The 21,201-nt window shown below is 41.4% G+C and overlaps 2 protein-coding genes across 2 annotated transcripts; one reads left to right on the plus strand and one right to left on the minus strand.

Moving 5' to 3' along the window:
• The first annotated feature begins 437 nt into the window (after nucleotides 1–437).
• On the plus strand, nucleotides 438–6,122 carry ech1 (enoyl CoA hydratase 1, peroxisomal). The gene is made up of 10 exons (XM_018660513.2): nucleotides 438–831; nucleotides 1,817–1,985; nucleotides 2,279–2,367; nucleotides 2,453–2,577; nucleotides 2,816–2,864; nucleotides 3,605–3,669; nucleotides 3,928–3,998; nucleotides 4,453–4,524; nucleotides 5,095–5,245; nucleotides 5,389–6,122. Exons 1-10 carry the CDS (start codon nucleotides 795–797, stop codon nucleotides 5,491–5,493), a joined length of 933 nt encoding a protein of 310 aa, XP_018516029.1. The 5' UTR covers nucleotides 438–794; the 3' UTR covers nucleotides 5,494–6,122.
• Nucleotides 6,123–6,204: 82 nt separating this feature from the next.
• cep295 (centrosomal protein 295) lies at nucleotides 6,205–21,082 on the minus strand. Its single transcript, XM_018660507.2, has 28 exons — nucleotides 20,717–21,082; nucleotides 20,171–20,371; nucleotides 19,766–19,890; nucleotides 19,575–19,668; nucleotides 18,849–18,962; nucleotides 18,628–18,768; nucleotides 18,063–18,246; nucleotides 17,659–17,838; nucleotides 17,169–17,402; nucleotides 16,983–17,080; nucleotides 15,800–16,012; nucleotides 15,399–15,475; nucleotides 13,385–14,231; nucleotides 13,001–13,178; nucleotides 12,654–12,851; nucleotides 12,317–12,559; nucleotides 12,087–12,184; nucleotides 11,243–11,339; nucleotides 10,577–10,801; nucleotides 9,694–10,260; nucleotides 9,267–9,440; nucleotides 8,484–9,001; nucleotides 8,090–8,260; nucleotides 7,914–7,968; nucleotides 7,459–7,794; nucleotides 6,819–6,915; nucleotides 6,451–6,550; nucleotides 6,205–6,336 (listed from the first exon to the last, which is right to left on the minus strand). Exons 1-28 carry the CDS (start codon nucleotides 20,945–20,947, stop codon nucleotides 6,295–6,297), a joined length of 5,838 nt encoding a protein of 1,945 aa, XP_018516023.1. The 5' UTR covers nucleotides 20,948–21,082; the 3' UTR covers nucleotides 6,205–6,294.
• Between the last annotated feature and the right edge of the window lie 119 nt (nucleotides 21,083–21,201).

Below are 21,201 nucleotides of genomic sequence, written 5' to 3' on the forward strand. Positions count from 1 at the left end.
CATAAGTTTTAATATTTTTGTAAGTTTCCCACTCAACCAGAAAATTACACTTAAGCAAAAGAGGGTGACAGATGGAGCAGATATTATAAATCTTTGAAATATTTCCACAATTTGATTTCACTACAGTCACGTTGATGAGAACCTGTTAAAATGAGTAAAAAAAAAAAAAAACACACCTTTATTTGGACTTATCATAAAATCTGAATATTATGAAGAGATACTTGGATTTTATGATACTGGTTTATTCTTTAAGAAACCAGTTTACAATAACCACTGCTGCTTTTGTGAACTGATTTTCTAAGCTAGTGCAAGTAAAATGTTATATTTATATATATTATTGACAGTAGTATACAAAAGTTATCGAGGTAATAAGATAGCACCACTGAAACATCCCCTCCGTAGCTTTTTGACAGTTGATCTTCTTGAACCTTGTCAGCCACCGTATCAGGCTGGAAATTAGGCTATGCTAAGCTAGTTAACAAAGGGTTACTCAAACTTTGATTTGTTTTTTTTGTTTTTTTTGTACAGAGTTATGTTTATATATGGGATACAAGCTGCAACTTAACTTCAGTTGAATACAGTAGTAATTTATATCTGCTTCCGTACGTTTGCTGGCGCGCAGCCAGGGACCTTTACCCCAAAGACTTTGGGTAAGACATTTAAGCAGTTAGCGTCAGTTAGCTCCAGGCTAACGTCAGTCACCTGAGCAGCAGGTGAAGTGAGCCAGCTCTCTCTGTCCACTGCAGCTTTATTGATCTCTAAAGACTCTGGACTCTGCAACCTGCAAACCCGCGATGTTGTCAGTCATTGTCAGGTCAGCTCTCACGAAATGTAAGTGTCAGTGGTTTGTGTGCTCGTTGGCTGTTTGTTGTGTTATTAAAGACAATGTGTTATTCTTCATTGTGCTCCAGATGTTAGCTTTACACATGTTTGTCACGTCTATTAATTCGCACTAGTTTGTCGATGATTATTTCCTTAACTGAGGGTAACAGAGGGTTTGAAGGCTAAGTAGGTGAAAGGTCACCGGTGCACCAGGAGCTCATCTGTGTTTTATTATATTTCACACAATGGTTGCTTCATATTTATTAGTGTGCATTAACAATTAACATGCTGATCATCTTCTTGATTAATTGATAAATAGTTAAGTCAATGAAAAACACCGTTTCCAAAAGTCTAAGGTGATGTAATTAAACAGCTTGTTTTCCAACAGACAAAGAAAGTGGAAATAGAGAATGTTTGGCGTATTTGCTTGTAAAATAACTGAAACAATGACTCGGTTATTAAAACTGTGTAGAGTTGCAATGATTGCTCGATGAATTGACTGGCTGATCAACAGGAAATGAATTAGAGACCATTTTTATAATCAGATGATCCTTTTAGTAATTTTCAAAGACAAAAATGTCAAATTTGTTTTCTTAAAAATCTGAATATCTGTGGTTGTTTGTTGATCAAGACAAAACTAGAAAGGGAAATGAAAACAGACATTTTTCACAACCTTCTGGGATTTCATAAGCAAAACAATTAATCAAAAAATGATAATGGAAATGTAATGGTTTGTAGCAGCCCTAAACACCAGTGACAGTGGAGACTGTTCAAAAACCCATTTAAATACTCGCCCTCAGTTCAAAAACCCAGAGAGAGTCAATCACAGTTGATCATCTAATCCTCATAATTTGAAAAGCTGGGATCAGAATATTTGATATCCACCTAAAGCCTCTGCCTCCGCTGATCTCTTTTCTAAAAACAACTTATTTTCTTGTCACTCACAGGATGAACTTGTTCTGTTGTTCTTATCGTTCTGTCTCTTTTCTCTCAGACAGGGGGTTGAGGTTGCCAAGTCAGTCTGTGGTCAGGGCCATGTCGTCGTCAGGTGGTCCCGCCTCTGCTTACACCACCCTGGCCATCAGTCACCCAGCAGAGTCCATCACACATGTGGAGCTTCACCGCCCTGAGAAACTCAACGCCATGAACAAAGCTTTCTGGAGGCAGGAATCTGTTTCAATTCAAGATGCAGTCATTTGTTGCAGCACTCTGTTTACATTTGATAAATCCCCATATTTCATAAATATATGGATACCCTAACCCTACCCACGGATATATTTAATGTATTTTTATTGCACAAGTAAGCAACACTGTGGTTTTCTTTGTTCCAACATTTAACTCATGTTCAAAAGGCAACCACTGGGACTCTTATTTATACAACATATTTATACTTATATTATAGTTTCCCAACATTTATTTCCCAGTGTTTTTTTGTTTTTGTTTTTTTTTCTCCCAGTGAGATGGTGGACTGCTTTAATGAGATAGCAGGAGACCCAGACTGCAGAGTGGTGGTGGTTTCTGGAGCAGGAAAGATCTTCACAGCTGGTGAGTATCAGGCAGTTTACGTTTTTCAATGATACTGTTTTTGTGGTAGAGTTGTGTTTATTGTCTGTGTTGTAATACTGTCCAGGTATTGACCTGATGGACATGGCCAGCGACGTACTCCAGCCACAGGGCGACGACACAGCCAGAATTTCCTGGAACCTCAGACAAAAGATCACCAAGTATCAGGAGACATTTTCCGTCATAGAGAAGGTCTGACCTGTGTTGTGTGGTTTTGTTTATCACACAAAGGAATTAAAAGTAGGGCTGCAACTAATGACTCATCTACCAGTTATTTTGTTGATTAATTGATATTGATTTATTCTAGAAGAAAGTGAAAAAAAGCATTTTCCCAAATTGCAAAGTTATTACGTCTAAATGCTTGTTTTGACCAATCTGCAGGCCAAAACCCAAAAGATGTTCCGTTACTATTATTGTTTTCTTCTTCTAGTGTCCAAAGCCTGTTGTGGTGGCCGTCCATGGAGCCTGTATTGGAGGAGGTGAGACATCATTATAGTGCAACCATAAGTAGACAGAGTAAGATTAGTGTGTTAGCCAGCTGTCTTTGGACTTACCTTTGGTTTTCCTGTGTCACAGAGCAGGCTCCGTTATAATCAGAGTAGATTGCCATGACAACGGATGCTGTTTGGCTAACCTGATCCAGGCCTGGGTCCTGTTCTTCAGATGTGGCTTAACTAATTCAGGCTTACGTGTTCTTACCAGGTTAAAGTAATCCTGTCTTTGAGAGCAGTTTGAGGATTGATTTGTTAATCCTGGATGAAGTTCTCTTGAATAACAGTGCGCTCTTATTTTGAAATAAATCCAAACTGAGCAAAGGGTTGCAACAACGATCATTCACATGATTGGCTGATAATGTGATTGCAGCTACATGAGATAAGTGTGTCTGCAACAGATTCATGGACATTAGTCTCATTTTACAGTATATGTGTTATTTTGTCTGGCATTTAGCTCAAGAGTGTTTCCAACTAAATCTGGCTTGGTTCTTTTTTTAGTGTATAAACTTCATCTTGTGTAGTACATTTTGTCATGTTTAAGTATAGGCAACCACAGATTACAGTGATTGTTCAATAACCTGCATGTTATTAGTTAAGAATCATTGATTATATGAACATTCTTTCATTATGAATCAAAGAAAGTGAGTTTCTTGTATCTGAATATTGCTTTACGTTTAAAACTCTTACACACTGTCATGTTGACTGTGGATGTTATGCTCTGGAAGGTGTTGACCTGATTACAGCCTGTGACATCCGTCTGTGTACCCAGGACACCTGGTTCCAGGTAAAGGTAAGTACATGTCCATCCAGTGTTCATAATTTGAAAATGCAGAAAACAGGAAATGTTACTTGGGGAAAATAAGTGATAGATGAATAATTAAGACCAAAATCGTGAAAAAAAAATTAGGATAGTTTTCAAGAATGTAAAACTGAAACAAGGATATAGCTTTTTGATCTATAAAGCATAAATAGACTCCTTGCTATATTAAAGGATACAGGTCTGATATGATACTGGGGGATGATGTAACGTGGCGGTTTGGTCTTACAGGAAGTTGATATTGGACTTGCAGCAGATGTTGGGACTCTCCAAAGACTTCCTAAAGTCATCGGCAGCCGCAGGTAAACCAGCCATTTAAATAAAGCAAAGAGAACCTTGGTGTGAGGCCACATCTTCTGCTTAGTGTTAACAGTGTACGTAGGAATACAGGTGAAGCATTTAAAGCATCATATAATGACTAAACCCCAGCAGTGATTACTCTGGCTGTATGAATTTGGGACAGATCAGATGCCTCCCTGATAGTATGGTGGATAAGAATGTAAACATCTAAAGTGCTTAAAACTTTTCCATAGTTCTGAAGGTTTGACCTGTAACAGTGAGTCTAAAATGAACACTAATCTACTTAATTTCCCTGAGGGAGTCATCCCGAAGGGATCAATAAAGTCTAGTCTAAGTCTAATGACAGTAACACGTCAAATCATGTATCTCTCTGTGATGAAACAGGCTTAAATTAGTCAAAACAGACATGGCAATTTTGAGTTTCCGCTGTAATGTGATTACTTCCATGTTCTCTAGCTTAGTGAATGAGTTGGCTCTGACTGCCAGGAAGATGTATGCAGATGAGGCCAAGAGCAGCGGGCTGGTGAGGTAAATGCATCCTCTTGTAAATCATCTACAGAATCATATACTCAGATTTTTTCATTAAATAGTATTGTGTTTACTAATCTTGGTTTAAAAACAGCTGATGGACAGATTTGATTTTGTCAGTGCTGATTCAATAAAATGATGGGAGTTAGCGACAGTAGAGGTGATACAGCTTACAGTCCCATAATCTTTGGATCATGTGCTGTGAAGTGTTGTTTTATTTATTTTCAGTGGGTTAGCCTGCAGTCTTTGTTTTTTTTGTGTCCAGAGGCTGGCTTATGTTTGACCAGGCTACATCAACCATGGTAACCTTGTTAAACTGGTTATGCAGACCTTCAGTGTTAGTCTATAGACCCCAGGTGTTGCCTGTGGTACAAGAGACCCACAAAGAGTTTATTTCCTCAGTGTTTAATTTTAGGTCTACCATCTGAACTTTATATTAAGAAGCCAGTTTAAGTTGAGCAGATTCTCAACCACATCAATCAAAATAAAGCTCTACTTTGTGATGTACTGTAATTTTTAAAGAGCATCTGGCACTTATTTTTAAGGACAAGTCACACATTTTCTCTCCAGCCGAGTTTTTCCAGATAAGGAGGCCATGATTACTGGAGCTCTGGAGATGGCCGGGGAGATTGCTGGCCGCAGCCCCGTAGCTGTGCAGGGCACCAAAATCAACCTCATCTATGCCAGAGACCACAGTGTGGCAGAGGGCCTGGACTACATGGTAAGCTCATCATATAAAAAAACAAAACAATGGTGGATGTTTCTTTCTTTTTTTGTCAGCGTCACTTCACCTCAGTCACACCACGAAGCTTCCATTTTTTTCAGTCACTGAATTTCATCACTACCTCGTTCATCCTTTTCCAGGCCACGTGGAACATGAGCATGCTTCAAACTCAAGATGTGATGAAATCAGCTCAGGCTGCCATGGAGAAGAAGAGTCCAAAGACGATAGCTTTCTCCAAACTCTAAACCTCAGCGAGGCAAAGTTCAGATAGAACAAAAAAGTGCTGTTATATTCCTCCATCGTAGCCTTTACGTGGGAATGAGAACCATGTGTGATCTTCTGTCTGTCCTACACTGAGCTTGTAACACCAAAACTAAAACTGTCTGTGGCCATTTGGGGGATGATGTGACAAGACTTTAAGAGATGTTGTAAATATCATGAGAGCTTATGGGATTTGTTCCCAAAGATCTGCATTATTTTTTGGGTGGAGTACCCTCTGAAACAGCATTTTGATAACAGGATACTGTACTCTCCATTTACCCTGAGGAATTAAAACATCATTTGTACATGGAATCAGAATTATAACTTCAGGTTAACATCTTCCCACAGATGACAAGTGATCTCTTATAAACTGTAATATCAGAAATGGATGACATTAACAGATATGAATTTAACTTTATTCCATCTGCAGGATGGATTCTTGGAACAGAGGACTAAGCTAAATCTAAAGTGACCTCACTTATTCTTCAGTGTGGAACAATTTGCCTAAAGCTGTGGACTTGTTCTCAGTTTGTTGTATAAACAGGTCAGCTTTGTATCTGTAAATGACTTCATGAATGTTTAATCTTAATAAAAAAACTCATCTGAAAGTTAATGTTGCCTGAAATGTCCATTGGAACCACATACTTGTTAAACCACAGTAATTTGATTCAGTCTTCAAAACTTGAGTGCAAAACTAGATTCAAATAACTTAAATGCTTTATTGATAAAACTTTACAAATTAACTTAAGTTTACAAAAGTAAAACTAGAACACATTCAAAGTCAGTCACTGCCGAGTCTGCTTGGCACGAAGCTTCTGTAAAGTTTTCTGTAGAGGTAAAGAAAAAATATTCTTGTATCAGTTCAAACTCAGTTCAGGGAAGTAACTAAGCCATCACTTGATGTCTGCAGCTCTGATTTTTTTTTTTTTAGTTTTGGGTACCTTGTGGAACTCCTTGGCCTTCAGTCTGTTTTTTGCATAAGCTTCCTGTCTGCTCCTGATCGTTTTCTGAAGCTTCACTTCCTCCAGCTGCTCATACAGTCTGCAAGAACACAATCGCACAGAGACAAATTTAATTTAAAATCAAAACCACATCATTTCAATTTAATGCATGTAATCAAATTTTAGGTTTAACCTCTTAAATATGATTCTTAAAATTGTAAGGAAAAGGAAATTAACAGAGTTTTAGCCTCTGAATTGAAACATTCAGAGCCACGTGTTGGTGTGTAGTATTTTGTGCAGATAAGTAATATTTACTCACAGTTCACAGTATAGAAGTTTAAAAGTTAACTATAATATTTTTGCAGTACCTCTGAGTTCTCTGGTGCATCTCAGAAACATCCTGTTTCCTTTGCTCTGGAGTGCAGATCCTCACTTCACCCACCTTTTGCAGCCTAGAATCACTCACTGATAGAAAACAGTGGGAAGGAAAAAAAGGACATTGGTTGAATTTGATAGGTAAATTACTACTGTTGTTACAGTTGAACACTGAACAAAATATTTTTATCCCCTATAGTTTAAATGCGTTTGCACAGATGGTATCAATACTGTTTCTACCATATGACCCTTGGGGGGCTTTGTAGTACAGTCTACAATAAATAATATTAAAAATCCGATTAGGCTTCTTATGAGCCATCACCTGTACAGACACCACTGGTGTCTGATGGCTAAACATAGTGCAACTGATCCGATTAAAGACGTTTCAGGGAACTGAATGTGAGAATTATGACTTTGATACATAGTTTTCAAGTTTCGTAAGTAGCGTTCCAACATATTGAAGAATACATTGTGAAATGGTGCTAGAAGTACAAATGTCCAAAAGATGCTTTGACAAAACTTTTGTTCGATGTGGGTCTGTATAGTTTGTTTTTTTGCCATGACACAAATGGTGTGCTTGTGGTTCTCTAAATGATTTGAATCATAGTGTGAAATGGTATGAAGCCAAGATACCTGGAGGGGGAAACTGGGGCTTTTTTTGCTTGTTGAAGCCAGATTTCTCAGTGGTTTGCTGCTGCTCCACCTGTCCTCCCTTTGACTTCTTATTAGTCTTATGCTGAGGTTCTGATTTAGTCTTTGCCTTACAGGCAGCTAGTTGAGATTCCTCAGCTTTAGACTGCTCTCTGCCTTCAGACGGAGCTTGGATCTTAGAATGAATCTTGGCAAGAGCCCCTTTGGCCTTGATGTCTTCCACCCTGCGGGATGATCTCTGGAGCAGAGCGTTGCGCTTCTGCTGGTTGACCTCCTGCAGACCTCTGCTAGCACCCCACTGAAAATCCAGGAACATCACTAAATGTAGAGAGAAAGAAGGGAGGGCTCAATTTTCAGTTGAAGTTTACAATGTTCTGACAAATAATCAGATTTTTGAGAGAGAGAATGAAAAATTGACCAAACTGTTTTGATTTTACCTGGGTGCATTTGGTCCTTCTCTAGCATCTCCTCTGGTAATGTGGATTCTGACTCCTACAGGACACAATTTTCATGTTCAGAGCTCAGAAAGAGAAGTCAAAAAGTCACGTATAAAAAACATTAATAGAACCGTCAATCACAGTACAACAGTGTTTGAATGACTGCGTACAGTTACCTCCGTCTCTTGGTCTTTCTGTCCTTCATCCCTCACCCCATCTGGATGCTTGTCTTCCCAAAGTCCCTTTTCCTCAGTGATGGTGGTCTCTTGGTCCTGCAGTGTGGTATCTGTCAGGCTCACAAGTGTTATCTCTGACTGCTCCAGGATCCCCTTCTCACTGGCTGCTTCCTGATATCCAGTGAAACATGACAAATTCACAGCTCAACACTTGTGCTACGTCATTGGCTATTAAAATAAGTAAAAGGACAATCTGTGATCTACTGTACAAGCATGACAGAGTAATGTACTGCTCTTAATGGGCAGATGTTTCCATTTTAGCCATTGCAATGGTCAGTTAATGTCTGAAAGAGGATCCCCCCCCCCCAAAGTGAACAAGAAAACGTATTCATACCAATATCTTATCTGAGGCAGGAATATCATTCTTCAGGTCTGAACCTGGCTCGGGCTTCAGTTCTTTGGCACAAAGGTCACTGAATGAGACTGAATCTGGAGATCTTTCAGAAATGCAGCTCCTTTCTGCAGCCCCTCGTGCTGGCTGCGGCATGCCTGGAGCTGCTGTCTCGTCACACATGGTTAAATGTGACATACTCAGAGTTGTGATCTCCACATCAGTTCTCATGGTGTCTTCCAACACGAGGACAGATTCATGGGGCTGGCACGGGGAAGATTCGTGTAAGGCAGGCTTCTCTGTTCGAAGTCGCTCAGGTGATGGTTCAGACTCGGAGGACTGAGCGTGGGTCTCAGACTCTTCTGAAGATGTGGAAACACTGCGCTCCTCGCCAGCTGTCCGTCCTTCGGGAGAGTTAGGCACTTTGTGTTCAAGCAGGTGAAAGGTCATGGAGGGGTCAGCCGTTTCATTGTGGGTGACCTCAGCCAGTAGTGGGTGGAATGAGTCAGAGCCTGGAAAAACTAAAAAATTTACAATAAACATGAACATAATGCACCAATAAGTTTCTAACTAGGTTTTTTTTTTTAAAAAAAAAGCAGCAAAAAGAACTGATCATGTGAGACTCTTCTCTTCTGCACTCAAGTTCATTAAATCAAACTTCTAGTTGGACTGAGCTAGAGACTGAGACTACAGATATACATATTATACATGATGATAACATTCTCCCTCTGATACAACCACCTTAAATAAGATCATGGGTTATTTTGCAATTGATCCTAACCTCACCTTCTGTCCTCTCTGGGCCCAGGTCCACTGGACTGGTTTGGCTCAGCTGCTCCTCTGGATGTGGACTCACACCTGGGATAGTGGCACTGTGTGATGACGCTTCAGGAGGCAATGCTGGGTATGACGGTAAACTGACCTCAGTTATGACACCAAGATCCACGTGGGTACTTTCACCTACAAACAGCAGATGAGTTGTCAAACTCACAACCACCCCCACCCCACCCTGCCACTTTGAGAGAGAGTAAATAGGACAATGTTTCAGGATGAACTGCAACCAACAGTCTATTTCATTTCTTAACTCCCATTTATCCATTAATTTTTAAACAAAATATGGCAAATGGCCACAATCAGATTATTCAACTTAATCAGTAGAAGAGCTCGTCTGTAATTTAAAGTTACAGTTTCCTCTATACAACCATTATTTTACCTGAGTTTCCACTGTGCTGATCAATATCCAGCTCCCCAACCAGCGGCATCATCCGGCTCTCCTCCTGGCTTTCATTCAACCATGTGGTCGACTGCTCCACCGCCATCTGGCCCATCAGCTGACCTGCATAAAAGTCCTGCCCACCACTGAGCCAATAAGAGCTGGACTGATGGGAGAGTCGATCAATCATCCGACTCAGAGTGGAATCCCATCCCCTTTGATCCGAGCTCACTAAAACCGGAAGACCTGGAAGTTGACCAATCATGGACGAGTGAGCCGATGGGTGACCGACCAGTTGCTCCATGGCTGACTCCCTCTGGTCGGCAGTGAGACATGATGACTGGTCTGTCAGCTGGCCAATCAGAGGCCTGAAAGAGTCCTGCTCTGGATGCTCAGACTGTGATGGATCCTCGCCTGAGAAGTGCTCCAGGATTGGATGGACTGTGTCTGAGGTGAGAGACCGACGAGCTGCAGCGCCTTTGTCCTCCACTCTCCTCTGCGAGGCTTGAACCAAAGACTGCTGGGAATGTGATGATCCAGGTTCCTCCATATATGAGCCTTCACTGTCTGAAGAGGGGAGAAAAAAAACACTGTACTAACATGGTACGGTCTTCTGATATGAGTGAGTGTGTATGGTCTAAATACACCTCCTTCACACAGCAATGTGCCAGGTGTATGGAGGTGTGCTACTTTTGCATGATTATTACATCTGGCTGGTATGAACAGCTATAAACACTTAAACTAGTCAAAGGACATGTTGTACAAACCCTTAATAAGGTGTTTGAAAGCATTGTAGCAAATCAGACACCTGCCATTAATCTATCAGGTCAAAGAAACTGAGGATATTCCTGTAATATGCATTAGTGCATTATGGGTAGTATACCTGTGGTTTTGCCAGCGGTGCTGAGGGAGATGTTAAGCTCCCTTGTGTATTTGTTTATAATGTGCTGGATGTTGCTGTCATTAAACAGAGAGTCTACAGCCACACCAGCACGGCCTGAAGCTGAGCTGTCCTTAATACAGGAGCTTTGACCAGATGGAGAGGAAACGTCAAGTAAATGTGCTGCTTGTCCTTGTTCCTCACAATGTCTGACAGATGGGGATTTGTCTAAAGAAGAAGTGGGAGGAGAGAAAAAGAGCAGATTTAGGCTATAATAAAGTTAAAAACAAAACTAACATGTTCTCTGGTGCATATACACTGTATCCTCTGTACAGTAGCTCACTGTCACCTTAAAGATAGACATAACAGACAGCATGTACAGCAGTCTGGTCTAACAGCCTGAAGAACTGAAGCATATTCTAATTGGTCCCACAATAATGGCAGAATAAGCACAGAATCACACTATACATAATGAAGAGCTATGAAGTGATTCATAGTTCATTTTTTCGTCTTCTGATACATTTTATGACCTGGTTACTTTCTGGATGTTTCCATTCTATTATTTTATAGATTTGAAGTACAATCAATCGCATGAATAAAAATCATCAACAAAAGTATGATTAAAAAAAAGCACTGTATGCTACAAGACACGCTCTTCTTGTCGCTTACCAGTGTCTAAGTTTTGCTCAGGATCAGTGGTGATGTAGCTGCCGGTCGAGATGGTGGTAGACGAGAGGAAATCAGAATCAGGAGGCCTATGGGGGGACTGACACACACAAAGATTTAAAGGCTCTATATTAATTAATATGGGGTTTGTGCAATTTTAGTTGTTATTTTCCTACCTATACAAGTGGCTTTTGGTAAGGCACTTTGTCTGTATGGAAATGGCGTTTAACTTTGTATTTTGTTGACATGTACATGTACGCGCACACAGATTCACTGAGCTCAGTTCAAGTGTAGAAACCATCATGAAAAGTATATTATTAAAATACACTTCAGGTTCAGTAATTTCACATCATTGCTCAGTATACAGAAAATAACATTCACACACAAAAGACATCATATACATTCACTCCATACAGGCAGACAAAGACACATATACAAACACACAATACAGACAGACAAAAGAATAAAAGCTTCTCAAGCATAATCATAGGCTGAGGCAAATATTGCCCAAGCGCTCAGATTTGGCTACTTTTCATCATTGATCCACAACATGTGAACCTCAGAGAGTATCTAAAATACTGAAAACACTGAGCCAGTCAATTTTTTCCTAAAATTTAAGAACCATTACCACTAGTGTCTGTGTAGAATGCTGTTAAAATCTAGGCATATATTAGTGCAAAAGCATCACTCTGCAACTGCTCAGGAGAGAGTGACAAAAACAGAAAGGATGTCTCCAGTGGTGATCAGGCAGATGCTCTTTCACTGCATATTGACTAAACTGTTCCTTTCTTTGTAACTTTCTAATCAGTCTTTGCTGCACAAGTTTACCACAGGTTGGTCTGGTTACCTCTGTGGGGGATCTGTAGGTTGTGATTGCAGGACCAGAGTAGTCGGCTCCCCTCCCAGAGTCAGAGGAAGGCTGTGAGAATCTTCTCAGGACTGAATCTGGAAAACAACAGTCCAACCAAGTGGAAATATCTTTATTTTCACCCTTGTTTTTTTTTTAAATCAAATGTTACCATTTTCCTCCCAATCTCAATTCTTTATTCCCTCACTCTTCATGTGCCCTCTACATACCAGACTCTGAAGATTCTGGAGATGATCCTGCCCCCATCAGCAGCCTCTCTCTCCAGATGAGCTGACTGGATCTCGAGCTGGAGCTTGTCCCAGAGCCGGCTGGTCTTTCAGCGGTCCGCTGCCCACTGCTGGACACGGAGGGTGTAAGAAGACTCCTGTCTGAGGCCACAGAGGAATCTGATGCCTCCTGCCGATCCCAGTCTACAGTGTGTGAAGGAAACGTCATGCTATCCTCCTCCAGGCCTGGAAACAGGAAACAACAACAATCCAACCACAGCTTGACGCATGGTTTGGGCATGTGATGAGAATAGTATGTTCATATGCTTCTGGGGCTGACCTGTGACCTGGCTGGTGTTAACTGGTGTCTCCACCTCTTGAATGGCACTGAGTTCATGCTGCTCAGTCATCATATCCATGATTCCAAGCCTGACACGGGTCACTGGGGGCTTCACTGCTCGAGGGTGTGGGAGAAGTCCAGAGGGGAGGACTGACGCTGGGGCAGGTCCAACAGGAATGTTGGTCTGGTTTATGGGCTCTTAAAAAGAAAATTAAAATGTACTCTACAATTAAACTACAGTGTTTTAAAATACATCTAAGTGCATGCCATTTAATTTGTAACGGAAGTACAACACTATTACCAATGCAGGACTAAAGTATTGCATTTTAATGTAATATGTCATTTACCTGTTTCACCACTGCTAGATGGTGGAGGAGAGCCATCTTTCTCCTGAGGGTCTTGTAGGTGTGATAAAGTTCCTCCGTTTGATTCCTCTATAGCTTTCAGCAGGGACACAAGCAATCTGAGGCGAGTCTGATCAATGTTCTCTGAAACCAACGCTTCACTGACAGCTTCTGGAACTGGCTGGAAATCAGAAAATACAACAAGAAAGTCGTATTTTGATGTGCTGTAGTTTACTGTACTTTTGCAATATTCAAAAATGTCACTTCAGCAGAGTTGATCCTCTGAATCAAAGACAAACATTTCAGCTGACAGGGTTTAGGTCTCTCCATTTATTAGTTCACATGGCTATCTTTGTTTTAGATTAGATTTGGTAAGATTTCACATACTTGTGCATCAGTATGAATAAGAGCCTGCAACGTCTCCTTTTGCCGCCTCATCTGCTCCATCTCCACTTCCTGTCTCTGTCGTTGCTCTTCCTGTCTCTGTCTCTCCTCTTCTTGCTGTCTCTGCTGCAGCATCACTGCCTCCCTCTGCTCCATCACCCGTCTCTGGACCTCCTGCAGCTCTCGCCTCTGTCTCTCTGTGTCATCCCCTGTGGAGCTCAGGGACACCGTCTGCAGGGAGCTATGTGGCATGGTCCTGGGCCTAATTGCTGCATGACCTGGAGCCAGAGGTGCACCATCTGTGATGCTCGTGCTAACGGCTTGGTTGGGATCAGAGGTTGGCTCGAGTGGGATGGTGGTTGAGTGATGTGTTGTGGACAGCTTGACAGGCAGCGGCTCTGTGGTGAGAAAGGAGGGTCTCACTCTCTCTGGAAGGTGCTCAGTTACTCTCCCCATTATGCTTTTATTCAGCCAGGAAGTGATGTCTGGTCTCTGGCTCTTGGAACAGTCTGCTCTAAATTCCACTTCATCTTGCAGCAACTTGGGGCTGAGGCTCGAAGTGGAGCCAGGAAGACGGGGAGGTGAAGCCAGCACGTCTGACTCTCTTGTGGGAACTTCCACAGAGCTTTGTGGTTTATTATGAATGTATGATGGCACTGCAGGAGGTGCAGGGAGTTGTAGAGGAGTTGGAAGACTCACAGGCTGAGTACTGTGGAGAGGTGGACGGCTGAGGTCTGGAGGCATGACAGGAGGCAGCAACGATGTGGAGGTCATGTTGTAACGAATTCGCAGAGCTCGCTGGTATTCCTCCAGGCGCTGGCGAGCCACCTCCACTGACCTCTGGTGAATTCTAAAATAAGAAGGATTAAAAGTCAAGTCAGTTTTTTCTGTATCATCCAATATCACAAATTTGCCTCAAGGGGCTTCAAAATCTATACAACAGACCCTCTACCCTAGATCTCCTGAAACTGCATCCTTTGATGAATCTGTGTGGTAAATATACTGAATGTTAACTCCATCTCCCTCTGGAAATCCTCATCTCCTGTCTCTTATAGAGAGGCTGAAAGATCTGAGGAGGCATCTGAAATGGTGTTTAACTTTGTATTTTGTTGACATGTACATGTACGCGCACACAGATTCACTGAGCTCAGTTCAAGTGTAGAAACCATCATGAAAAGTATATTTTTTAAATACACTTCAGGTTCAGTAATTTCACATCATTGCTCAATATACAGAAAATAACATTCACACACAAAAGACATCATATACATTCACTCCATACAGACAGACAAAGACACACATACAAACACACAATACAGACAGACAAAAGAATAAAAGCTTCTCAAGCATAATCATAGGCTGAGGCAAATATTGCCCAAGCGCTCAGATTTGGCTACTTTTCATCATTGATCCACAACATGTGAACCTCAGAGAGTATCTAAAATACTGAAAACACTGAGCCAATGTGCAGTGAAATTCATGTTATTTTTTTCCTAAAATTTAAGAACCATTACCACTAGTGTCTGTGTAGAATGCTGTTAAAATCTAGGCATATATTAGTGCAAAAGCATCACTCTGCAACTGCTCAGGAGAGAGTGACAAAAACAGAAAGGATGTCTCCAGTGGTGATCAGGCAGATGCTCTTTCACTGCATATTGACTAAACTGTTCCTTTCTTTGTAACTTTCTAATCAGTCTTTGCTGCACAAGTTTACCACAGGTTGGTCTGGTTACCTCCGTGGGGGATCTGTAAAAGTCAATTCAGTTCTGTTATCACAAATTTGCCTCAAGGGACTTCAAAATCTAAACAACAGACCCTCTACCCTAGATCTCCTGAAACTGCATCCTTTAATGAATCTATGTGGTAAATATACTGAATGTTAACATTGACAGAGTACAGAAAAAAGAAAGGTGAATTATTCTGTCATCTGATGAATAGGAATAACAGTACAGAAAAGTGATGACAACCACAAAGTCAATAACAAAAAAAAGCATTTTGTCATCAGGCTTTAACACACCTATTTTGTTCCAGCAGCCGTTGTTGGTATTCAATGATTCTTCTGGTGTGGTCATCTTCACCAGCAGGAGGCTCCAGCTGCAGAGTACAGAGGTACAGGAAACAGTTATTCATCACTGAAGTAACTGTACTGAGCTGAACGCTATAGAATACTGTAAATGACTCAGCAGTTCTTCTAAAAATTGGGATTTGAGAATGGCATATATGTTGCCTGTTTAAATTCCAAATTTTAATTTTGAAGTGCTCAAAATTTCAATTTGACAAAATCAAGAGTCAAACAATTTCAGAAAATTCCCAAGCATACTTAAAAATCTCTCAGCCACACACAGATCGTTAACTTGAACGATGGATCTCAACAAAGGTGATATAAAGAACTGAGAATAGTTTTACAACTTCACCAACCTCAGTGACTAGACTATGAGTGACAGGTGTGATGTCCTGATCACGGACAGGTAAGTCTTGTTGGGTAATAGGCACTTCCTGGGTCACAGCAGCTTTCAAATGTTCTCTCTCTTGCTGAGCCTCAAGCAGCATCTGCTCCAGTTTGGCCTTCTGCTCTTCCAGCTCCTGGAGCAAAACCAGCTGCTGCTGCTTCTCCCTCTCCAGCTCCTCTTCCTGGACAAAAAAGAAGAAATGGTCAAAAACAAGTAGTGACTGCTGCCAAGGTGCAAACTTTCACAAATTAACTAAAAGGTTGATCATAAACCCAGTTTTGCCTAAAAAGCAAGAGCCCATATAATAAAATCTGTTATGTTCCTGAACCAGTGCAACCAGGTATTTCTTGACCTGCAGCTCCCCCTCTTGTGAGATGCAGACTTCAGAGGATTATCCTTCTCCACAGGAATTCCCCACCAGCTCAGAGTGAACGAGGCTCCTGTGTTCCTCTGATGGATGTAGATACAACATCCACCAGCCCCCATTATGCTCAACTTCACTTTGCTTTTTGAATTTTTTACTACAGAAAGTCTTCAGTATGTTAGCCCCAAAACAGGGAACCAGGCCATGGTCTACAGCTGTTTTACTGAATAAAAAAAAAAAAAAAGACATGTTCAAAACAGAAAAAAACTGCAATGCAGAAGGAGATGCGAAGTCTCCACTGAAAAAGCATGAGCACCCACGAACACACTCCCACTTTAGAGGCTGGACTAATTAGGTAATGAGGAACACCTGGATCAATAAACTCTGACCAATCACTAAGAACACATAAAGCTGGGATAACAGTGGAACCAGGCTTTGGATTCTTATGTAAACCATACAGTGAATATAAAATTCTTTGTTGTCATTTGATGTGACAAAATGCACAAAGGCAAGGTGCAATCAACTGTGATGTCTGTGCCTTCATGAAGAGAGGGAGACAAAGATTTACTACTTTAGAATACATAACAACATGCTGCATGTTTCCAGCGAGAAACTGACTTTCCAGTGTCTTCACAACATGTTCTTACATTATTACAACTGTATATTCTGTACATACAAGTATTTAAACCTGCCTGAATACCTATGAAAGGCAGCACATACTTGCCTACATTTGTTGTGCACAAAAATATTCATGCTCTGTATTGTGTAAATAAGAATCACCATGTACCCTTTTCTTTCGTTCGTCTTCAAATTCTTGGATTCTGCTGGCGAGCACATCAGGAAGACGAGTATCTGCTGCAGTTGACTGCTCTGTTGTCTCCAATGCTGATCAAATTAAATGCAAGGAAAAAAAAGTTTATTTTTTCTTATATCAAAAGAATTTAATTACAGCTGATAATAGTAAATGACTTACCCGGTGGCGATTGGGCAGATTCAGGGGGCTTGGGGCCCAGTTTGTCCTTCTCCTCGCTGGTCAGAGATCCTGTCTCGATGGATGTGTCCCGCTCTGGGATCTGATCGGTGAAGACAGTTGGTGAATCAGCTGCAGGGACGTGACTGCTGTGCTCACTCCAATGGTTCCTCTGGCTTCTGATACGGTCCAGGAGTTTCTTCAACGCCCGTCTAGGAGCAGGTCTGGAGGGTTCCACTGCAAATACAGAGAAACACTGAATGCACTTCTAGATTGGTAAAGAGGAGTTTCTTTAGCTTTATCTGTCAGATTGAGATTGATTCAGAGCTAGTAACAGTGAGATGCTTATCCTTTGAATTGACATAATCTACGTACTATATTACAGTAAACTAAGATCTGTGTATTGATTTTGTGTAAATGCCAAAGAATAACATTTTTCAATCTTAAAACCTCATAACTGTACATTTTATTAATATCTGGTGCTTCTCTTCACCTTGAGCAGATGTTTCCTGCCCAGTGGTTGTGGCTTCTTGCTCAGCATCATGTTGTGTGTTTTCTGTTCCTGGTGTGGTGATTTCATCCAGTGTGATGTCCAGCTCCTGGTCCTGGCTGTCTGTGGACAGAGCTGGCAGAGGCTCGGGTACCAGCTGAACCACCAGGTCACCTTTAACTCCTGGGATCAGACAAAGTTGCAGTTTATAGAGGCTCCATTAAAACTATACATGTACACCCCTCACAAAAGCATTGGGGCATCTGAATGGTGATCATTTTGCTCTCTGACAATGGCTACCTCCAAATTCTCCGTGTGGCTTTAAACAAAGCTGCACATACTTTTTTGTGGCTATTTGATATAAAACATATTCATAACAAAATACTGCAGCGCTGAACAGTTCTTACTCCTCTCTCCGGTATACATGTCCTCAAAGGCAAACTCCATTTCCCTCTGGAAATCCTCCCTCATCTCCTGTCTCTTATAGAGAGGCTGAAAGATCTGAGGAGGCATCTGTGACACCTGCTGTCTCCTCCTCAGCAGGTCTGTCTGCTGCATGTGCTCCAATTCAACAAGCAAGCGCTCACGGTCCTAAAGGAGACCATCAAGAACTGATCAGGCACAAAAAAAGCACATAATAAATTCATTTTCAACATTTCTCATCTTATACCCATGCCACCTTGGCATTCTGATACAAGACTATTACACATGTTTAGAGGAAATCTTCAAACAGAGTTCTGTTTATATGTGACAAATGTGTCAATTATATAGACAGAACATCCAGGTACTCCCAGTAATACAAACCACTACAATCTTTGTATTATATCAAAGATCAGTCTTCTGTATTTGGTGTACACTGTTGTCCTGCTGTCACTCAGCAGTGTTTGCTAGAGTGGTGCCAAGCAGCATCAGAGCAAATCATCTCTCAGATACATGTGAGAAATTCTGGTGTCAGTAACAGGTAAGTTGTACCTGCATGAGCTGTTCCCTTCTTAGAGCCTGCTTCCCTCTGAGGCGAGCCTTCTCAAGCTGCTCCTCTCTCCTCCTCTTTTCCTCCCTCTGTAAGTCCTGCAGTCTTCTCACCTCCAGCTCAGCTTCCTCATGGGCATTAAGCTGTAGACATTTGTACAGATTAGACAACTCTGGGGGGTTAACAAACCATGTTAACTGCATGTAATAATCAGTGGGCTTACCTGCTGTGTGTCTAAGTCTCTGTCCACTGCGCTCTCAGGCATGTGGTAATGCGTGGCAGCGTAGGCACTCACATCAGTTTTCTTTACCACATGTGGCTTCTTGGAATCGATGTTCTGCTTGAACAAGAGAAGACAGTGTTACCTCGACTCCATCAAGAATCTAAACTGTGACACAAAGTTTAATTTATAAACAGGATCCAATCTGGCCAACTGACACTCTAAAGAAGAGCCCGGTTTGTTGTGAAATCTCCTTTATGTTCTGGCTTTAAAAAAACGAAACATATTAGACCATGACAGCACTTCTGAAAGATGATGGAGATTTGGATACTGTTGGATTTATTCATGGGGTTTACAGGAACAACTAGAGCAAAGCTTTTTAACACAATTCTTCACCAACAGATTCAATTTAGTCAATATAGTCGTTTTATTTCAATCCCACCCAGAGACCTACAGTAAAACAGTCAACACCCCACTGCTCTGAGTGACACAACTGCCTCAAAGCTTGATTCTTGCAATACACAGAAATACAAATACAAATACAAATACATTCTTATTCATTAAGTAACCACCATGAAATACAGACTAGACACGTAAAGTTGTTTTGGTTATATGGACATCTTTCTCTCTTTTGTAGTTTCTCTCTCCCTCTTGCCCTTTTCCCTCTCTTCCATGTATTTTCTAACTTGGTAGCAAGGCTTTGTTAATATTACTCATCGGGTGAATCACCTGAATGGGGTTAGGGGGAGGCGGTGGGAGGCTGGCCACTTTTGCCGATCTTTCCTTTTCTGCTTGTAGTGCCTTTTTCCTGGCATTGATGGATCTACAAAAAAACAAACGAAAAGACTTAATGCTTAATTCTTCTTGATGACATTCAACATGTAAACATCTTTCAAGCAAATGTTTTTGCTGCTGCTCACCGGCTCTGCCTCTCGTGGTCTTTAAGCCTCTGTGATTTCAGTTCTTTAAGGGCTTCTCTGTAACGCTCCTCTGCTTTGGCATGATTTTCCTCCTCTCTCTGAGCAATGGCTGCCAAGTCAGGTTCCTTGTTGAAATACATCAAAAATGACACACACAAATTCAATTAACTGAACCCTGCAATCGTCTTCTAATGAGTCTATTATCATGTCATGGTTTTGTACACATCTTGGTTACAGAAGCTCTGCTTGGTCTGGCCTTTCACTATCTCAGTTTCAGTTCCTTCAGATGTATCTTACATCTTGTTTGCATGGAGAATCTAACTGAATCCGACTGAAATGTCCCATGAAGAGGCCCATGAAGACAAGGTATACCTGCTGTGGTTCTTGAAATAGACATTATCTTACATTTTCTGCTGCACTCCTGTGTCCCTGACCGAGAAGCTGGAGGCTCTCCTGGTATAATCTCTGCAGTGTGTCAAGTTTCTCCTTCTGCTGTCGCTCCCAGTCCTGCCTCAGTTCCTCCGCCAGCTGTTCCAGCTCACGCTGCCGCCTCTGCTCAACTGCCTGGCGGATCTGCAGCGCAATGTACCGCTGCTGCTCCCGAACCTGCATGTCAGTGCAAAAATGTATTTGCATTCTCAGACGTAAAATAACAACAGAGTTTGAAGACTTTCCAGACAGGTGTTTTTCATAAAGGTAGCCTTAAAACGCGAGGCTTATTTTGAAATGCTTGTCTTGAATGAGCCTAACAAACTGAACCAGGACAAATCTGTTTTTGAACACGAAATCAGAGCTGATAAAACTGAGGCTCAGTCGAGCCTGTTCATTCTTGATTTTGAAACCTGAAACATCAGGCAGAGACCATTTCACAGTAAACAGACACAGTTAACTATGGTGTTCGTTGATCAGAAACCACTGAAAAGAACTTGTTGATACACCTGCGTTAGTTACCTGCTGTATTCGTAGTTTTCTCCTTCTTTCATGCTCCTCTCTTACTATCCGAGCCTCTTCATTAGGGCTCAGTCTTAATCTGGCTACTTTTCTCTTCATTTTCTTTAAATATGTTGGTGGACATTCCCCAACAGTAAACGGCAGGTAGCAGCTCCGTTCGGCGCTAGCATCACCACCATAACGACTTTTACACAGATATATTAAGGAGATATTTAAAACGTTAACACACATGCAAATTCATCTTAGAAACGCCGATTAAATCGCCAGAAAGACGCAATATATCCCCGAAGTTTTTAACACCTGAAAACCAACCGAAAAAACGACTAAACAGGCTTGTCCAAACGTCACATCCGGCGGTTTAAACTGCCCGCCGTACCCATCCCGTGTAGAACTAAATTCTCCTTGGTTCCTACCCTTGAACTAAACAGATTCCCGTTATATACTCTCTTATAAAAATCTCTACTAGAAATTTAATTAAATAAGAT

This window comes from Lates calcarifer, linkage group LG21 (genome assembly GCF_001640805.2).
Source record: "Lates calcarifer isolate ASB-BC8 linkage group LG21, TLL_Latcal_v3, whole genome shotgun sequence".
NCBI classification, from domain to species: Eukaryota; Metazoa; Chordata; class Actinopteri; family Centropomidae; genus Lates; species Lates calcarifer.